Consider the following 18,101-nt stretch of genomic DNA (forward strand, 5'->3'; position numbering starts at 1 on the left):
ATGTGTGTGTGTGTGTGGGGGGGGGGGTGTCCCAATTCTGGCTGAGACAAAAGACTGTTTTAGTGAGACTCAGATAAAATTCTTAATTTCCTATTGCAGTTAGAAGACTTCATATTCTTCCCTTTCTCTCCAGGGTGCCTTTGAGAAATAAAGGGGAGTTTATTCACTAGACAGATACCCTGGAGTAGATGCTACAGCATTTCTAAAGCAGATATCACCAAATGCAGCATTTTTTAGAAAACTACATTTTTTATGATAGAGATGCAGCTTGTATCATGTAAAGAAAAAAAAAACTGCTAGGAATGGAAACCAAAGCTATCTATTAGACTTATCCCACTCGATACCACAAAGGTCACTCATGCATTCAGTTTCAGCATCTCTTGTGTAGAAAGATCCTAAGGGAATAAGAGCACGAAGGCAGTACTTTTTCTTGAAAACCTGTGGGGGGAACAGTTTTAAAAAATATACCAAGCAAGGACACTCATAGAATTCAGGCTCCAAAAGAAAATCCAAGCTATATCAAGCGCCACACAGAGATGAGAGAAGCACAGAACAAAGGTTGTGAATAGCCGAGTAATTGCAGGCACTGTGCAGTGCTCTCCGTCCATTGTGAAATACAGCCTGATTGCAGAATTGAAATCCCTGCTCCAGCAACTGTATTCCAAAACAGTCAGCACTGCTCCGCTCCCAGCTCTGTGAGGCTCTCTCCTAGCCCAGGACTGGGCTCCTGCGGGAGCAGGACTGAGAATCTAGGCAATCGGAGCATCTAAGATCAGCAACTCTGGTTCACATCCTGGTGGAACCGTATAGCTCTGCAAAAGAGAAGTAATTTGGCAGATAAGTAAGCCTACTGCCACAGTAAGCACTAAAGAAAAACCTAAACCAGATGATTAGGAAGATAGGTCCTAGTCTGAGCTAACCTCAGAGACAAGCCTTTCTAAGTCAGAGTTGAGATGGGCATTGCAGGAATGACCTTCAGCTTGCAGAAACAGTCCTGCTACCAGCGATGTGATCACACCCTGAATGTGTGTTGCTCGGGCAAACGAGACTCGCGCTGGCTCTCAGTTAAGCCTCTGGAGCATATGTGTTGCCCACCAGACCAGGCCAGCTTCTACCTGCAGACAAACCAACCTGTAGTCTCTAATCAAGTTCTTGAGGCTATCTGCAGGCAGAGGGAACAGACTCTTCCTGTTCTCAGTGAAGCAAGAGAAGCACATGATACTGCGCCTGTTCCCCATTTGCAGGTTTGGGCAGGCCGGTGCTCAGTACCCTTCACTCTGCATCAGACAAACCAGACGAGCCCCATTCACATGTCAGCGTGGCTGGCCTGAATTACCCCAGCTCTGACTTTAGCTCTAAATCCTCCACTTCAGCAAAAAGTTTTTGACAGGAAATACGCTTTTACTTTCAGTATACTCTTGCCCTTGTTCTTCTCCAACAAGCACAGGAAATCTCTCAGTTGAGCATCAGCCTTTATTCTCTCGAGCTGCCATTTATCCTCCGCTGCCTTTGAGTAAAAAGAAATAGCAGTTAAGAGTGGCCATGCCCTCCTACGCTTACAGGCTGCACTAAGCTTTTAACTACACGCAGCACATCAGTTTCTTACACTGCTGTTACTGGGCACACTAACATCTGGGGGCACAGAACGAAGCCTAATTATTTTTTCCTCAAGCCTGGGCTGTGTACGCTATTGAAAATCCACTGTACGTGCTCCTTGCTGAGCAATCACAACCATGGATCTCATTTAAAGAAATAGATGCTCTAAACTTTACAGGAAACATTTTTAAAAGTATCTGCTGTTCACAAGCCTGTTTCTGTTGGATCCAGAGCACTTCCCAGTTTCCGTACAGAGCACTGTTCTGCCTTAGACCTACTCAGAAACTTTATCGAGCCTGGGAGCGCTTCTCCTTCTGAGTCATGGAAGGACCCGTATCACTGATGCTTAGTATTTTATACTGTGCACCCCGAGAGAGCTTGCCACCCGCCGTCAGGGAAAACGCGCTGACTAGGCCTATTGATCTGACTGATGCTTGACACGAACAGAAGTGGAGCAGCAGGCAGGAACTCCTGTCTGTAACAGCAGCTTGAGGACATCCCACTGCCATGACAGGAACGGGCTCTGGTTTCTGCTGTGCTGGGAACCCAGCAGGAGCCACGCAGCTGAAGCGCTGCCTCTCACTCAGGCAAGATGTCCCCAAGCGGCTCCTCTGTGCAGGGTGCTGCACCAACATGACCCAGGGTGCCCCCGCCACGTGCGCCCACGAGGGTCTCTCGGAGCTCAGGCAGGCACCCCAAAGGCTTCTCCCCTCCCCACAGCGGCAGGGCCATCATCCTTCTGCTTAAACAGTCTGCCACCAGCCCTGGATTCAGACGAGCCCTGAAATAAAGACATCCCTGTGCTTCCTCCGAAACCTCAGATCCTTTCAGAATACTTTTCTATTTGGGTGAAAATACGCTGTTTGCTTTGTTTTGATAAAAAAAGGGCCTCTCTCCTGTTTTTATCAGACACCTAATGAAACCCTGAATAAAAGATACACCCATCATGCCTTTTTGAACTCACACTTAAAGAACCATTAATTTTTCAGAGACAAGAGCTCATTTTTAAACAGCAAAAGGATAACTCAGCTCTAAACCATGCAGCCAGTTAATCTTCATGGTTTAAGGGTTGCTTTGTGCCATTTCCTCTGTGTTTCACCATTAATCCTTTTGAAACGCTGTAACTTGCTTAAGAGACAGAGGTAGTTTTCACACAGAGTCAGGATCACAACCACACCACTGTCCCTGCCCAGACAAGGAAGTGCAGAATCCCTTAAAGCAGAAGTTCGCTCCTCCGTACTGGCCAGCCCAACACATTTTTGGCTGTTGGGCTGAACTTTTACATGTTCACTCAGTAACAGGTGCAAGATTTGCATGAACAGCGACGACTGGAAAGTCTCGAGCTTGGCATCTGTCCGAGCAGAAAGGGATAATCAAATGAAACCCACCCAGGCCGGTGCGCGAAGTCGCCGACATCGTTACCACTGCTCTGAACCCCGGACAACCGCGAACAGCATCGGAGACGCCACTGCGCACAGACGCGTGATGCAACGTTAAACTGTGACTTCCTCCAAAAACCAACCACCTCTGCTTACTGCTGCTGTGCCAAACCTTGGTGCTATGCCTGGTGCCAAACTGGTTTTTGCTGGAAAGCACGTTGATCAGTGCTAGGACCGTTACTGCACTCACGGGAGGGCCAGGGTCTATCGGGTTCTGCACTCGGGGTGCTTGGGGGCAGGATCTCACCTCCCAAAGGTGTCACCTCCAGCCCCCCCGCAGACACAGATGAGGCCACCTCAGCGCCTGCTGGCACAGGCGGGCTCGCTGCCCCCTTCTACAGCCAGGGAAACTGAGGCAGCGGGCTCAGGTGGCTCTGGGACCGGCACAGAGCGCACAACCCCCAGCTCCAGCTCGGGGCCTTCGCCCCGAGGACGTTTCCCTCCCGAAACCCCAGGGGCGGCGCAGAGACCAGGGCGCTGCGGCCGGGCCAAGTGGCCCCTGCGGCGCTGCGAGGCCCGGCCCCCCGCGCCGCACCGGCCCCACCTCGGGGCCGTGCCCGCCCGCCGCCCCGGCAGCCTCCTGCGGGCGGCCGCGACACCGTGAGGCGGCGGCCAGCCCCCTCCCCGAGGCGGCACCGCGCGGCCCCCCCAATTCCCCGCGGCCCCCCAGCTCCCCGCGGCCCTCCCCCGCTCCCCTCAGGCGGCGGCGAGGCAGCAGAGCGCCCGCCGCCAACGGCCACCGCGCGCCCAACGGTCGCCAACGGCCGCCGCGCGCCCCCCGCCCCCAGCCGCGCTCCGCCCGCGGCGCGGCCGGCGGGCAGCCTACCTGTGCCGGCGGCGCAGGGCAGGGCAGGGCAGGGCAGGGCGGCGGCAGCCCGCGGCTCGCAGCCTGGCCTTCCGGGTTGCCGGCGTCACTGGCACAGGTCGGCGGGCGGCGGCGGGCGGCGAGCACGGTGCCGCATCGCTATAAAAGGAAGCGGCGCGGGGGGGAGGAAGAGGAGGCCCCGTCACCTTCGCCGCGCCGGGCCGCCCTGCTCCGCGCCCGCCCCGCCTCCCCCCGGCACCTGCCCCGGCCCGCGGCGCCGCCCGCCTCCCCGCCAGGAGCCCCCGACGGCGCCCGCGGGGGCCGGGCCGAGCATCCCGCCGGGCACGGGCGCCTCCCCCCCCGCGCTGGCGGTACCCCGAGCAGCCCCGACGGCCCCTCTGGCTCCTCTTCCCCGCGCTGGCAGCTGCGGCCCCGTCAGGGTGGCTTCCTCTGCAGGCCCTCCGCGAAGCTGGAGCTGCCGGCCGGGGCGCTGCGCCATCGCCCGGGCTGGCAGCCCCGACGGAAGGAGGCTGCCGGCAGCTCCCACACGGCTGCGGTCGCTACTGCCACGGGGGCCGCGCAGCCCCCTGGTTGTCTGGCCTGGCAGCCCAGCCAGTTCAGTAGGGTGTTACCTTTAACACTGATCCTCCCAAATTAAACAAATTAGTCAAAACTGAATTTTTCCTTCAATCCCCATCATCTCCTTTAATTTCTGCAGCTGTGCTCAGGTAGCAGAGCTACTGTGGCACCCCTAAGGCACCCCGCTTAGTTTCTCCTCCATTTCGTGTTGGCTGTTCACGCGCTCACGGCATCTTGGTCGCAGAAGGAGCAGGGATTCCCCGAGGGAATGAGGCTCCCATTTCTGCCCCAGCAGAGAGGATTAAAGCAGACTGTATTTGAGCTTTTTCTCCAGCAACAGATGCTGTTGTTCTCCTGCACTGTTGATCCCTTTCAGGAAGGGAACAGGATCAGATGAGGGTAATACGTTTAAGGTAATTTCTCAAAATGGCATTTTGTTGCCCAGTTCTACTATCAATAACTTGCAGAGGGCTTTGATACTCCGTCAGTCCCTGAGAGGTCCTGCTCTGGGGCACATGTCTCACTGCAACAGCCGCAATGACTACAAATCCCGTATTTGGCCCAAGTGAATGGAGGCATGGCAGCAGCAAGGCCTGAGCTCTGAGAATTAAAGCGGGTCATGGGACTACTATACAAACGCCTCTTAAGTGCCTCCTCTTACATTATTCCATCAGGTGAGCAGCTAAAGCTACTGCCTCACTGGCAAACTAGGCTCCTGCTAGAGACAGGGAGGTGATGACGTCAAAGAGACCCAGGTCTAAATAAGCATTACCTGGGGACATGAATAGCATTTAGGCAGAATGTTGCCATGGGAAAATGACAGGAACAAAATCCCACTTATGAAAGGAGTTTTAAAGTAGGGAGTTTTCCCACCCCTCCAAATTCTTTTTTTTCATGGCTACTCTTTCTGCATCCAGGCAGGGAACGGGACAGCAGGAGCTGTTCTGCTGGATCTTGTAACATCTCATATAGACAGACCTGGCAGGAGCCGGAGTGCTGAGTTAAAGGATGATCTGAGCAAGATTGAGCCCCAGTGTGACCACACCAGACCTGCTCCAAGGAGGTAGCTGGGGTGCCAGAACCACGTATGAGGTGGGCTCTAGAGCCTGCGAGCAGCTGCCTCTGGGGACTGGAGGCAGGAGCTGCCACTCCTGTGTCCCAGCTCCAGGCAGACAGACACTGCTGGGTAGCAGCACCCTAGCTCCTGCCTGCCATACCTTGGGCATCGACCCTGCCTTGCAGATCTTGTGTCCTCTGCTCCTTCACAGGGCTTTCACCAATTGTCCCACTGCCCCCACACCTCTATTATTCTCTGGTTCTGTTTCTCCTGCACATGGAGCCTTCACTTCATGTCTGTTGAATCACTGTGCTGTCTTGAACTCCAAGGGGAGAATATAGCCCACCTATAGAAAGTGCTCAGCGGAGGGGTGCTGGCCCCTTATAACTGGTCTTTATGTCAATGAGGGGGCCATTCATACTCTTTCAAAGGTGTCCAATTTGCTGTTTGTGTCCCCCCTCCCTCCAGCAATTCTGCTCTTGCACCTCTACCTTGCAGCACATACAGAGTTCAGATTTGTTCTAATAATCTGTAGTAGACTCTGAAGTCCCCATCCTCTAGCACCACTGAACATCAGTTCATTTCACATGAAGCTCAATGCTGGAAGCTCCTTGTCCTCCAGGTGTCCTAGGTGCTAAACTCCCTCTGTAAGCAGCCTACCAGCTCTGTGCAGGTTCAGCAGTTGCTTTCCAGCTTCTTTTTGGCACAGTTCCTATAGAGAGCACAGTGACCAAGGAAGACCCTGGGTTGTGAATTTGCCCTTCGTCCCCAAACTTCTGTCCACAGAGGTGAGAACTACTGCAGTGCTCCCCGAGTTGCATCAGATGGCTTTTTGTCCCCCCTCAGCTTCTGAGTCTCACGTGAAATGAGAGCATGTGGTTGGCAATTTCAGGAGGGACCTGCAGCTCACCTACTGCTCAGCTACAAAGACTCAGCCCAGGGCTCTTGCTTTCCTATCTAGAACTAAATTACCTCTACAGGTCTGAAAGAAAACATTTAAAATTCTGAATGAAGGGAAGCCTAGCAAACATGAATGCATAGGTCTAATGACATGGACTAGATGAGCTGCACTACAGACAGGTGATTATAGGCAGTATAATCTCTCCTAGCTTGAAAAACTGCTATCTGTTTTCATCTTTGGGGAGTCTTTGAAACAGCCTGTGGCTACTAGTGTCACCAAGTCACTGAGAAAGTCTGCATGCCCAACAGAAAGCCACTGCAAACCCCTTGCTTAACTGACCAACAGCTCTTGGCCTCTTCTGTGCCAGTTTAGCTCAAGAGGTCACTCACAAGCTCAGGACCACTTTTGTTTCAGTAAGTAACAGTTTTTAAATATTTAAACACTAAGAACTTCAGCTCAGAAGCATGTTTACAGTTACCACCTTAGCAAACATGTGAGGGCAGGGAGGGGAGAAAAGCATTGATTGCTAAATTGGGTTTGTGACCAGCTTCAGACTTGAAGTATCGCGTGCTACTTCTTACTCTTGTAAGTTTATAGATAGCTGCAGTAGGTTTTTCCTGTAGCAGTCTCTTTCCAAGACTCTCCTAGAGAATAGGGAAATTAGTTACTGAAAACCTCAAGTCTTATACTATTGTTTGAACTTAACAAAAGTAAACAGAACAGCCTCCAATGCAGCCATTGTAGGGCAGCCTTGCTTGAGCCTTCAAGGGTGATCTACTTACACTACATAACTTCAAGAAAAAAAAATGATTTATAAATTGCCTGTTGCAACTGAAGCATAAGAAACACCTTCAAGCGCAGCAGGGGGAACCATGGGGGACCGACCTAGTCACACACTCGCCTTTCAGCAAAGAGTAACAAGCACAAGGGGATGTTTCTAATCAGACACTGTATGAACCAAGATCAAACTGAGAGGAATTGCTCAGTAGTGTTAACACTGGATTTAATGTTCCGGGTAAACCTAATGCTTGTTCAAAACACTCCTTCTTTGGGCAGTACAGAAAACTATTGATTAGATACTCTAACAGCATTAGTGGATGTGACGGCCATCACAAATTTTCCTTGCTATTAGAAAAAGACTACAGCAGGCATCCACATTACTGCAAACAGCAGGATCTGTTCTGTAATTTAGAGAGGAACAAGCGGCAAAGTCTGTACAGTGACATACTGTCATTCTTAGTGGTACTCTAACTCCAGTCTACTACAACTGGTGAAAATTCCCAGGTCCTGTGCACACTGCAGTGCAAGTGGAGTTTGAGCTTAAGAACAAGCTGACAAATAGCACTTAGCTTATCTCAAGAGGAAACTTGATCACTCTCCGCAGACAACTAAGCTGTAAATCAGGTTTCATATAACTCCTCGAAAGTGTCATGAAGATGACCTGAACAGGTTAGTTTGTATTAGATAAGAAAACTTTAGCTTAGAGCTGTACAGATAAAACACACCTTACAGTGCTGTGTCTATGCTATATTGATCTGAAAAGCCTGAGGCTGTCTTTTAGAAGGGCTAAAATAAGCATCACAAGAAAAAGCACCTCCAACTGCATTAAACTCTGAGTTTTGAGCAGAATATTCTGCGAAGATGCCTGCACTAAATACAGTGTTCAAGAAGCTATCTTATCACAGCAGTCTCTTGAGCCCTGTGCTGTAGCAGTTACTGTTTTTGATACAAGCCACACTGTATGACTTTACACTCCAACTTCTCCTCTGGCTAGAGGATGAGAAAGAAATGTCAAGTGACTTGTTCTTTTTGGAGCAGTTAAATCAAAAACTTTCCAGAACCTAGTCAGGGAGGGGAAAATCAACTCCACAAGCGGCACCAAAACTGAAATTCTAAACAAGAAAGTCATTCTGTCCAGGAAAGATTACTACTGCTTAAGTCAGTTTGAGAGCTGTTGCCTGCTTTGGAAAGTGCTGACAGACCCAGGAAGGCAGAACGACAGCGGGCCACACTCACAAGTTCGTTTCAACCAGAAGTGTCAGGATTAAACACACGCACACACACACGCACACACACACGCACACACACACGCACACACACACGCACACACACACGCACACACACACGCACAAAGCAATCGAAACCCGTGGACAGAGTAAGTGTTTTGCTTCTAACTTTAGTAAGTAAAGTTTTTCAGATAAAGGCAATTCCATCCATATTTACCAGCTCTTAAAAAATATACACATTCAATTGCATTATAAGGGATGGTCAATATTCAAGAAGAGAGAGGAAAAAAAGGACATTTCGAGTGTTGGAGTTCTACTGATTTGGAATCGACTTTCGTCCTAGAGGATATTCCAGTTGACAAAAGGGCCTTGTTCAGATATCTGGGATCAACTGAATACATTTATTTAAAAGCAATTTTAAATATTAAAAAAGTAGAAATTAACACATACAGTACTCAAAAACTGTCACATTAAATACATGTGAATAGACATGTGTACTGATGTTTTACCTTAACATTCAATGAGAAGTCAAGATTTTAACTAGTGGCACGACCAGATCTGATTTCTGTACATGTTGATGCACTATGTAATAAAAAAATAAATAGCAACTGTTGTTCAACAGTAAATAAGACATCATCTGCAGAACATACTTCCCCCTCTGGGGGCACCTTCCCCTGCCCCTCCCCCCAACCCCTTATCAGCTATTTTTCCATAAAGATTTAGACTTTCCAAATACTATGTCATGTACAAAATTGCAGACAGTGGCTCATTGAGTTAAAATATAATACTGTACTAAACTCAATCAATATCATACATTTTCAGATTTCTTATGACCCACAATAAGCCAGAATAAACAGAACTATTGTTCCCAGTGGAACTCATTTAATTTTATAAAATGCATATGTATACTATTTTAAAGAGCGTAGAAAAGAATAGACATTTGACTCTACATAATTTTACATGCCTAGGTTTTCTTTATATGGTTTGCTTTTATCAGTTTATTTCAAGATCACTTAAAAATACAATTGACCACAAAAGTGAATAGGTTTTGTTCTTTAATGCAACTTAAAACATTGTATTAATGGATAAAATGGAATGCTAAATAAACGCTAGTCCTGACTTCCTTTCAGTAAAGAACAGAGTAAAGTCCGAAATACTGGAACTGGTAATACTGAAGATTAGATGCCAGCAGGCTCACTCACTTGTTGTGTAATAATTTTTCTTGGAATAAAGTTTTGTCGTAAATGATAAAACCATTAATAGTTGAAAAATATTTTGCTTTTTTCCCATGTTTCATTTAGACAAATATTTGTTTCCATATTTGCCACAGAAACAGAATTAAATATTCACTGACTACAGTCTTGTAAAACTGGATTAAAAATGAAAGCCTTCAGAAAGTTTGAGATGTGCTTTTATGAAATGAAAAATCTTTCTATGCAGCCAAGACAGTCTGCTTTGAAACAGCAGAACTAGGTACTGAAGCCAAAATAACACTTAAAGCAAGTAATACAAAACTACATATGAAAGTTATAAAACCTGCTATAGACAAATGAGGAGAGGGGGGACAAGACCATAATTGCATTATATTTTGAAGTTAAAAATGATGCTGAAAGTGAGATAGGAAATGAATGTTTTCACTAATACATTTAAGTGTTTTCTGGCAATGCAATTTTATACCAACTTTCAAGAAACCACAGGTCAGATGTAACCTTCCAATGATTTTCTTAGAAATTAACTTCATAACAATATGCTTTTTTGTTGGTGCTTTGAATTAAGACTATTACGATTACAGTTTAGTGAAGACTACTAAACACAGCTTGATACTTGTGATCTGGCTTATATCATTAGCAGCCTGATCAAATGCATGAAAGGTCATCTTAATGTCCATTTATTAGAGCAATTACAATAATTTAAATTTATCCTTATACCACCACTTAAGAAATTTTATTTTAGGTAACTAACTTTTAGCAAGGTTGAAGACAGGAAAAAAACCACAAAATCATTTTTCAAAGAGCCAATTAGCTGTAAACAAATACTGTTGCAAGCTCACATTAATTTGAATAGCAATTAATTTAAAATTGTTCTGTTCTTTGAATGTAGCTATGTAACTACAGTACTACTTTTGTACAAAGGCAGGTTTCAAGTAAGCATCTAAATGCATGCATAATGTCAACAGTTAACATTTTCTAGAAGTCCTTGGTTACTAAGAATTCAGTGAAAGAAACCATCAAATTTCACATATATCTACTAAAGAACAATATGACTAATTTCCATTAACATAAGTTTTCAAATGAAAGAAATTTGTAACTTTTTATAGTGAGGTAATATCACAAGGGAACTGCAATCACAGCTTGGCAAAGGTCCACATAATATAAACATGAAATGCTGTATGCACACCATAAAACATTACTGTTATCTGTAAAGTCAGTGAATATTTGTCTTCATAATTACACTTAACTATATTAAATAAATACCAAAGTGGGTTTCATAACTGTAAACTGCATACACTTATAAACTGCAGACTGATTTTTAAATTGTCCAAAACCATTCACTCATTCTAACTTTCTGCTAATTGTATATTGAGAATACCAAGTTATTAGGAACAGTCATTTCTGTACAGTTACATGGTTGATGGAGACCACCTATGTTTGGAAAGCTGGCAGTTCATACATATTTTTAACAGCATAGACAGAGATGTAAGTGCTAGATGCCGAGGATGGCTTCAACAAACCCAGTAAGGCGTGCCAGGTTCCAAGGCTACCATAATACTGGCAAAGGCAGAATAACACAGTTTATTTACAATACATATAATTCAACCTCATGAGGTGAAACTTAAATGAATTCTTATTTTGTAACAGCAGCTATATATACAATTGTGCACAGGATTACAGGGATGCAGCAGCGTTCGCTTTTGCTAAAAAGCCCGTCTTGCATGAAGAATGTGCAATGCTCAAGTTTAGGGTTTCTCGTCTGTTTTTTCGTTTTCCTAGTCTGACAGAATGTGCACAAAGGACACTGGGAAGACCCCTTTCCTCTCTGGCTGTCCTTCGATGTGGCCAATCTGTAACACAGGAGGAAAAAAAAAGTATATGTTGTTCAGAGACTGTATTTACTCCATTCAGAAACTGAATTCCATGGATCCCAAGGAGCTTCTGAAAGTTCTTGGGCAGTCAAAAGCATAAGTTAGTTAATACTTGAATTTGTGTACAGGAACAAAATAAAACTGTACAAGCATGTTATAAATAGGACAAATTAAGCCAATCTTAGAATCAAAAGATAACAAAAGGATTACAACTGAATTTGGAAACCTAGAAGAACTGCATTGCAACACTGAATTTCAAGAATCTCATCAAAACAGAGACCTAATTTTCCTTAGCCTGTTAGATTAACTTACAGTAATAACATGCAAGTCTTTCAGAACCATTCATCTTAGCTAACTGAATAAATCCTAAAAATCTCACTTGAGAAAAATGTCTGCTACAATTGTGATGTTACTTATAATCCTCATGACACAATACCAGGAATCCTGGAAAAAACTTCACTTAAAGTGATAAAGGCCCACCTATTTTCTCCTTGAATTAATATGATTCTTAATGATGTGCATGTTACTATTTATAACAAATCACAATGTCTTCTGATTGTGTCCTCCGTATACAATTTATTACGGAGAACAGTCTGCAACCAGTGAGTTGCATAATATTCATAAAAAATAACCAAATAACTTATAAAAAATGGCACCTTCTGTGTGAGCTTTTCCTTATTAAAAGGCCTAGAATAGCAAAGTCTTGATAGACCACATAACCTTCTTCTCATCCTGCTACAGGGCTGTTCACTGCTTTCAGAAGAGTAACGTACCTCCTTCCTCTTCCACGAGCTGACCGAATGGGAAGGGGAAACATGCAGGGCTGGCTGTTTCCTCTTGTAAAGCCAGATTTTTGAAGCATATGAGTCAACAGCCCTCATTTCCCTCCTCAGAAATGGTCAGATTGAAGCGCTTTAATGGAATATGTCAGGCACATGGCTTTTTAAGATCCCAGGGTACTTCACAAAATAGGTTCACCGACTACTGTAACTATAATCAGGGACTGGATGCTATGGCTACTACAGCAGCTTTCCGCTGGGCACGGCTTCTTTGATAAGCATCTTTCAGCTGAAACACTTAAATGCCCTGCTAGTGAGTGATAGAGAACCTGGTGTGTAGCCAGAGCCAAGGCAGTGCAGGTTGCATTAGGAAACCTGCAGCTGCGTTAGGAAATCATAGGCGGCACTGCAGGAAGAATTTATCAATATGAAATGGGTCTCATTTTCCCCAGTAATAATTCTTACGTAGGGAAGTATGATGTAGCAGGCTTCGGAGGGAGCAAAGGAGGTGGCAAAGGCAGCAGTGTCAAGGGAGGGTTGGAGCCTCCGAGTGGAGTTGAGAGAAGCTGAGGTTAGCGCTATCGAGCCACAGGGCAATATGCAGTCCAGAGAAGGAGGGAGTATGATCCAAAAAAATGACATGGGGGGGAAGAAGGGAAAGAAAATGTTGATTAACTACCTGTCATTTAGGGAGGAAAACCAGCAGCTTACAGCGCTAATTACAAATAGCCTTTCAGACTCCCAGCAACCCCTGTAGGTATAATTTAACATTTCTGGTAAACTTTAGATAATTGCATCTTTCATTTCACAAGAAGAGCGTAAGCAGGCTGAGCAGAGTTAAGATGTGACACCATCTCTTCATTCATGTGAGGGAAGGCTACTGTGCATCACAAACACTGAAGTGTGTAAGTACAGATCATCATTATGAAGCAGCAATCAAGCCGGACCTAGTCAGGATGGTTTTAGCAGTCTCCCAGGAAGAAACAGATCCTAAGATAAAAATGAAGGCTCCTCTGACATGAGTTTAAACATTGGCTATTAGTTCAAGCAAAAACAAACAAACAACCCCAGCCACTAAACACAGCAAAACAACAGGGGTAAAAAAAAAAAAAAAAAAAAAAAAAAAAAAGCAGCAGACCAAATCCTCAAACCTGAAAAAGAAATGCAGGTCTGGATTTTCAAGAAAGTCACATTTTTAAAGTCAAAGAAATTTAAGTAATGTGGAACTATACATGGAAAAGATACATACCCACCACTCTTGGTCCTCTTCACCAGTTACAATAATTACTTCTCCTTCAACAAATGTGAGCTCATCATCATTATCTGCCTGACAGTCATAAATGGTCTTCACTCGCCTAACCTTGTTTTTTCCCTAAAAATATAATGAAGTTTTAGATGAAAGACCTGAGAAACAGGAAAAACATATCTACCATGTAAGTTTTGCTTTTTAGTTAGTATTTTATTCTACAACTCAATGAAGGCTACTGATTTTTTTCCCTGCAATCAGGGACAAAAAAAATCCCCTCAAAACCAAAAACTCTGCTTCAGCAAGCAATTTAAGAAAGCGTGACCTACATAGGTCTAGTCTTTTCTTTAGGCTTTGTTTTTTCTTAAGATACAGAACTCCACATAGACTTTAACATCTACTGCACTGCTTAAGTAACCTACAGTTCTTTCGGTAAAGAAAGTTTAATGTTTTAACTTTGTTCCAGTCAACAAATATTCTCTTTCCCCTTTAATACATGTTTATATTAAAAATACACCCAAGAACAGAAACTGAAATCCAATCTCCTCTGAATGTTATGAGAAATAGCAGCTGAGGAAAACGCTGAATTTAAATCCCAGTATTCCTTACAGTTTTGGATCTAGTGCAAAAAATAGAGTATCTTTTTATTTCAGATCTACTTATAGGGCTGAATCTGGAAATTATTTTTAATAGTTTTTGATGCGAGATGTTAATTTTTTTTTTTTGTGAGAGATTGCTGATTTCAGATGGCAGTACTATTTTGCAATTGTGCTTTAGAATAAATACTCTCACAACTTCACTGTTCTGAGTCCAGACATTTTCTAGGTCATATTGTGCTGCACATTGCTAATTCATATGAAAAAATCTGAGCCACGGACTCCTCCCTGAACATGTGTTTCTCAGGGCAAGGAAAATGCTTTAGATCATTCCCAAATTAAATAAGAAAGCAATACTCGCAACAAAATATGCCTTCTACTTTATAGTCCTGTATATCGTATCTGTATATCTTTAAAAAGCACAGTTCCTCCTTTGAGCAGAAGTAGCCAGGTAACAAGAGTATAAAAAACAAGAATAGCACAAGGAGATAAGCAGCAGAAGGGCTACTAGGGGAAAGCCAGCAGGTTTAGAGGAATTAGAGCCAAGAGTAACTTCACAGAGGAAATTTCCTAGGGTGGCTTCTCTTTGCTATTGCCTACACATTTGAATAACCTCCATATTCTGGCAAAAACATTCCTGCAGTTCCACAACAGCACAGACATACAGCAAACAGCACTCAGACTGAAGTCAGGTTATGGGATAACAGCGATTACAGAAGGATCTAAGGAACAATGCAGTTAATACAATAATGTAAGACTAAAAAACATACTATTGGGACAAATGAACAGAAATACCTGGAGTGAAATTTATATGACATCAAAGGGATTTTTTACAGCCAGGATTTGATACAGTAAAAAGTTACTTCAAAGAACTCTCTCTTTAAACAAATTCAGATAATTTGAACAAAAGTCTCAACTATCACAAGGGATTGGAATTCAATATTAGTGGGTATTTGAGGCCAGCCCCAGCTTTCAACCGCAGAGAGCCTTTACAAACTAACAGTGGTTCCAATGAATCCTACAGTAACGAAGGGAAACAACTTCTGCGTCCTTATTCACGTCAAACTATTTTTTGTTATATAAGAAACATTTTGTCTCCTTTCTGAAGCTCTGGATTTTATAGGAAACAGAAAAAAAGAGAACATTCAAGTGCTCAGTGTGATTTTAAAGCACTCAGACCAAGTTTCATTTCTCTACAAGGATCCTTTCAATTCCTTACATATTAACAGTATTCGCGCTTCACCCTAACAATTCTCAACAACTGTGTTTCTAAAACTTCCAATAAAAACTTTTTGACTACTTAGCCACCAAATAGATCAGCAAAAAGAACAGTGAAAAATCCACTAGTGTTAACGGCTGCCATCACAGGTCTTAATGTTGCATTGCAATGTAGTATTTCATCAAATTGTGCTGACAGGCTATAGCAACGGGATGAAAATGGAGACAAGATACATTTAAAAGGAGTTCATTACACATTACTAACTGAGGAAAACAGAAGACTCCAGTGAACAAGAAGAGACGCATGTGTGCATGCAAAGATGTGTAGAATAGTGGAAACTAATTATCACGGGTGCATGACTTTGATCACTCCAGAGCAGAGGAACAATTTAATTTACTGTACACTTGATAATGGCTGAATTTTCAGAACACTGAATTTTTCCTCAACATTTTCTGTATAAAAAGGTAGAAAAGTTCAAAAAATTAATCAATTACTTGCTTTCTGTCCCTCTATTAAAAGGAAGAAATAGCTGAGAGCACCCCACACCATTTGCCTTCTTATTTTTAAAAGTACATAAGCAAATCCTAGTTGCAGACACGTTTTGATCAGAGCCTGATGATATTCTGTTTAATTACCAGAACAACCAGGAAGCCCAAGCAACAACCATCTTGTTCTCGGTTCAGTTAGGAGCTTACAGACAAGTCAGTCACACAAGCCAAGCAGAGAGATGGCTGCAGAGAAAGACTGTTCTTCCTCAAATAAGCACAGGGGAGAAACTCCCCCTCTGCTTTCAGTACAAGAAGGGAAGTCATATTTCCTTTTACTTAAGTGCTTTGCATAGCCAATTTGACAAGCAAAAACGTCTCTTTTGATGTATTTTTTATGACTAAAATCATAGGAGAGCTCTAGAGTTTCACAAAATGATTTCAGTATACATATGCATGAAAAACCTCAGTTGGATGGAAGTTACGTTGGTTAGCAAGATGACCTCGGGACTGAGTAAGGAGACTAGTTATAATTCCAGCTCTGCTACTGCAAAACATCTAGCAATATAAATTTTACCAATATAGTAGTATATTTGAATCTTTGTTTCCCACTTTAGTGCACCAACGTTAAATATTCACGATAGGCATGTTTGTCAGCTGACCTGTATTTTCAGTTTTGTATCTACTAACAATAGGTGCTAATTCCTTTCTTAACATTTTCAAAAACAAATATAAAAATATATGCACACACACACAAATCTAAGGCAAACAAAGCAGTGAGCAAAGAAAGCACAGAAAGCCACCACTTAATTCAGAAGTATAACTATTATGCATAAAATCGCCCAAGTTCCCTAGTAAATCTGAATGCATTATCATGCTCCCAAGACTATTGTTTTATCTTACTAGTATTTGTTTTGGCATGCAAGAGGCCTTGTGAATCCCAAGTATTTGCGGAAGCTGCTTGTGAGCACAAAAAAGTACCTCATTCCCCCTCATAGGCAATAAAGTTACCTGTTTCGTGTATATAACTTAAGGGCTTTCTTTTTTACATGAATAGTCCTACAACAATTTTAAAGCCTTTCATGCATACTTTCAGCTAGCTGGAGTAATACCTACCATATTTATTTTCCTGGGAAGTGGCACAGGGGTTTCTGGCAGGGTATGTGTTATGTCATTAGACTCTTCAGACGCTTGTTTTTGGACGGTGTCTCTAGATTGTACATTTGGAGAAAGATCTAAGGAGTGAGATTTTTGATTTGCCTCTGTAGGCTGAGGCTTTGGTGATGCTTCTCCACCTTGAGTTTTAGCCAACACCTCTCCTAGCTGAGGTTTTGGAGGAAGGTCCTTCATTTGCGGCTTTGGAGGTAAATCTCCAAGTTGTGGTTTTGGTGGCAAGTCTCCTAGCTGAGGCTTTGGGGGTAGCTCTCCAGGCTTTGGGGGTAAATCTCCCACTTGAGGTTTCTGAGTTAGTTCCAGAGGCAGAGGCTTTGGGGGCAAGTCTCCAGGTTGTGGTTTCTGTGGTATATCGATGGACAGCGAAGGCTTCTGAAACATTTCCGCGTGCTGATTGGATTTATCTATTGAAAGATGATGACTGGTTTCTATTTTTCTTAGTGCCACTAAAACAAAAAAGCATAACAATGTTTTTTCATAATCTCATTTTAACATTCCATTAAAGGACTTAGTGAACATACGGTCATTAAATCATTGTAGTTTGATATGTGCCTCAGTCCTGGTAACTGTCCATATGTCCTCTTAATCTGTGGCAAATACATGATAATACAACTTTATTAACCCTTCTTCACTGAGGGCAGTGCTAGGTCTCATTACACTGCTCCTGCAGGAGGCCACCAGTGCTTAATCCAATAGTTACCACGCCATAATTTACACAGAGTAACTAATTAAGGCGAAATAAGGTGACTGCTTTTTGGACCTTGAAGAAAAATATTAAATATACTACAAAAAAACTACCATGCAAGACAACCTATCAAGCCACTGATGTGACTGCAATGAAAATTCTCTTTAATGCCAGTAATACATATTTACAATTTAACTACGCATAAAAAAGACCAAGTTTTAGGATTAGTATCACCAGCCTCTTGAGGGAGACAGCACGTGACTCACTGTGCATGTATCTGCAGTGTACATAATACACTGTAATAGAGATCCAACCAAAACTAATAAAAAATGAATCACTGTAAATATTTGTAATTTAGTAAAGATGAGATGCTTTAAAATAGTGTACTTTGAAGCTTTTATGGCAGGAAATGAAAAATAAGCAAGTCCTTTCAATTAACTTTGTCTCAGTGTC

The 18,101-nt window shown here is 43.4% G+C and overlaps 2 protein-coding genes across 8 annotated transcripts in view; both read right to left on the reverse strand.

The window, feature by feature from the left end:
- The window catches only part of CYRIB (CYFIP related Rac1 interactor B), a 97,282-nt gene extending 93,203 nt beyond the window's left edge, over positions 1-4,079 (reverse strand). Inside the window, exon 1 of one of the 3 annotated variants that reach the window (XM_064507870.1) lies at positions 3,862-4,079. The gene's annotated coding sequence lies outside the window, so the exon portion shown is untranslated. The remainder of the gene's footprint in view (positions 1-3,861) is intronic. The other 2 variants (XM_064507869.1, XM_064507868.1) reach the window with 2 other exon arrangements.
- Positions 4,080-8,765: 4,686 nt separating this feature from the next.
- ASAP1 (ArfGAP with SH3 domain, ankyrin repeat and PH domain 1) overlaps positions 8,766-18,101 on the reverse strand; it is a 151,980-nt gene continuing 142,644 nt past the window's right edge. For all 5 annotated transcript variants that reach the window (XM_064507873.1, XM_064507872.1, XM_064507871.1 and 2 more), the window contains 3 exons: positions 16,907-17,409; positions 13,494-13,616; positions 8,766-11,444 (listed from right to left, as the gene is read on the reverse strand). In XM_064507873.1, coding sequence (XP_064363943.1) covers positions 11,370-11,444; positions 13,494-13,616; positions 16,907-17,409 — 701 coding nt within the window. In that variant the 3' untranslated portion in view covers positions 8,766-11,369. The remainder of the gene's footprint in view (positions 11,445-13,493; positions 13,617-16,906; positions 17,410-18,101) is intronic.

This window comes from Dromaius novaehollandiae, chromosome 2 (assembly GCF_036370855.1).
Source record: "Dromaius novaehollandiae isolate bDroNov1 chromosome 2, bDroNov1.hap1, whole genome shotgun sequence".
Classification (NCBI taxonomy): domain Eukaryota; kingdom Metazoa; phylum Chordata; class Aves; order Casuariiformes; family Dromaiidae; genus Dromaius; species Dromaius novaehollandiae.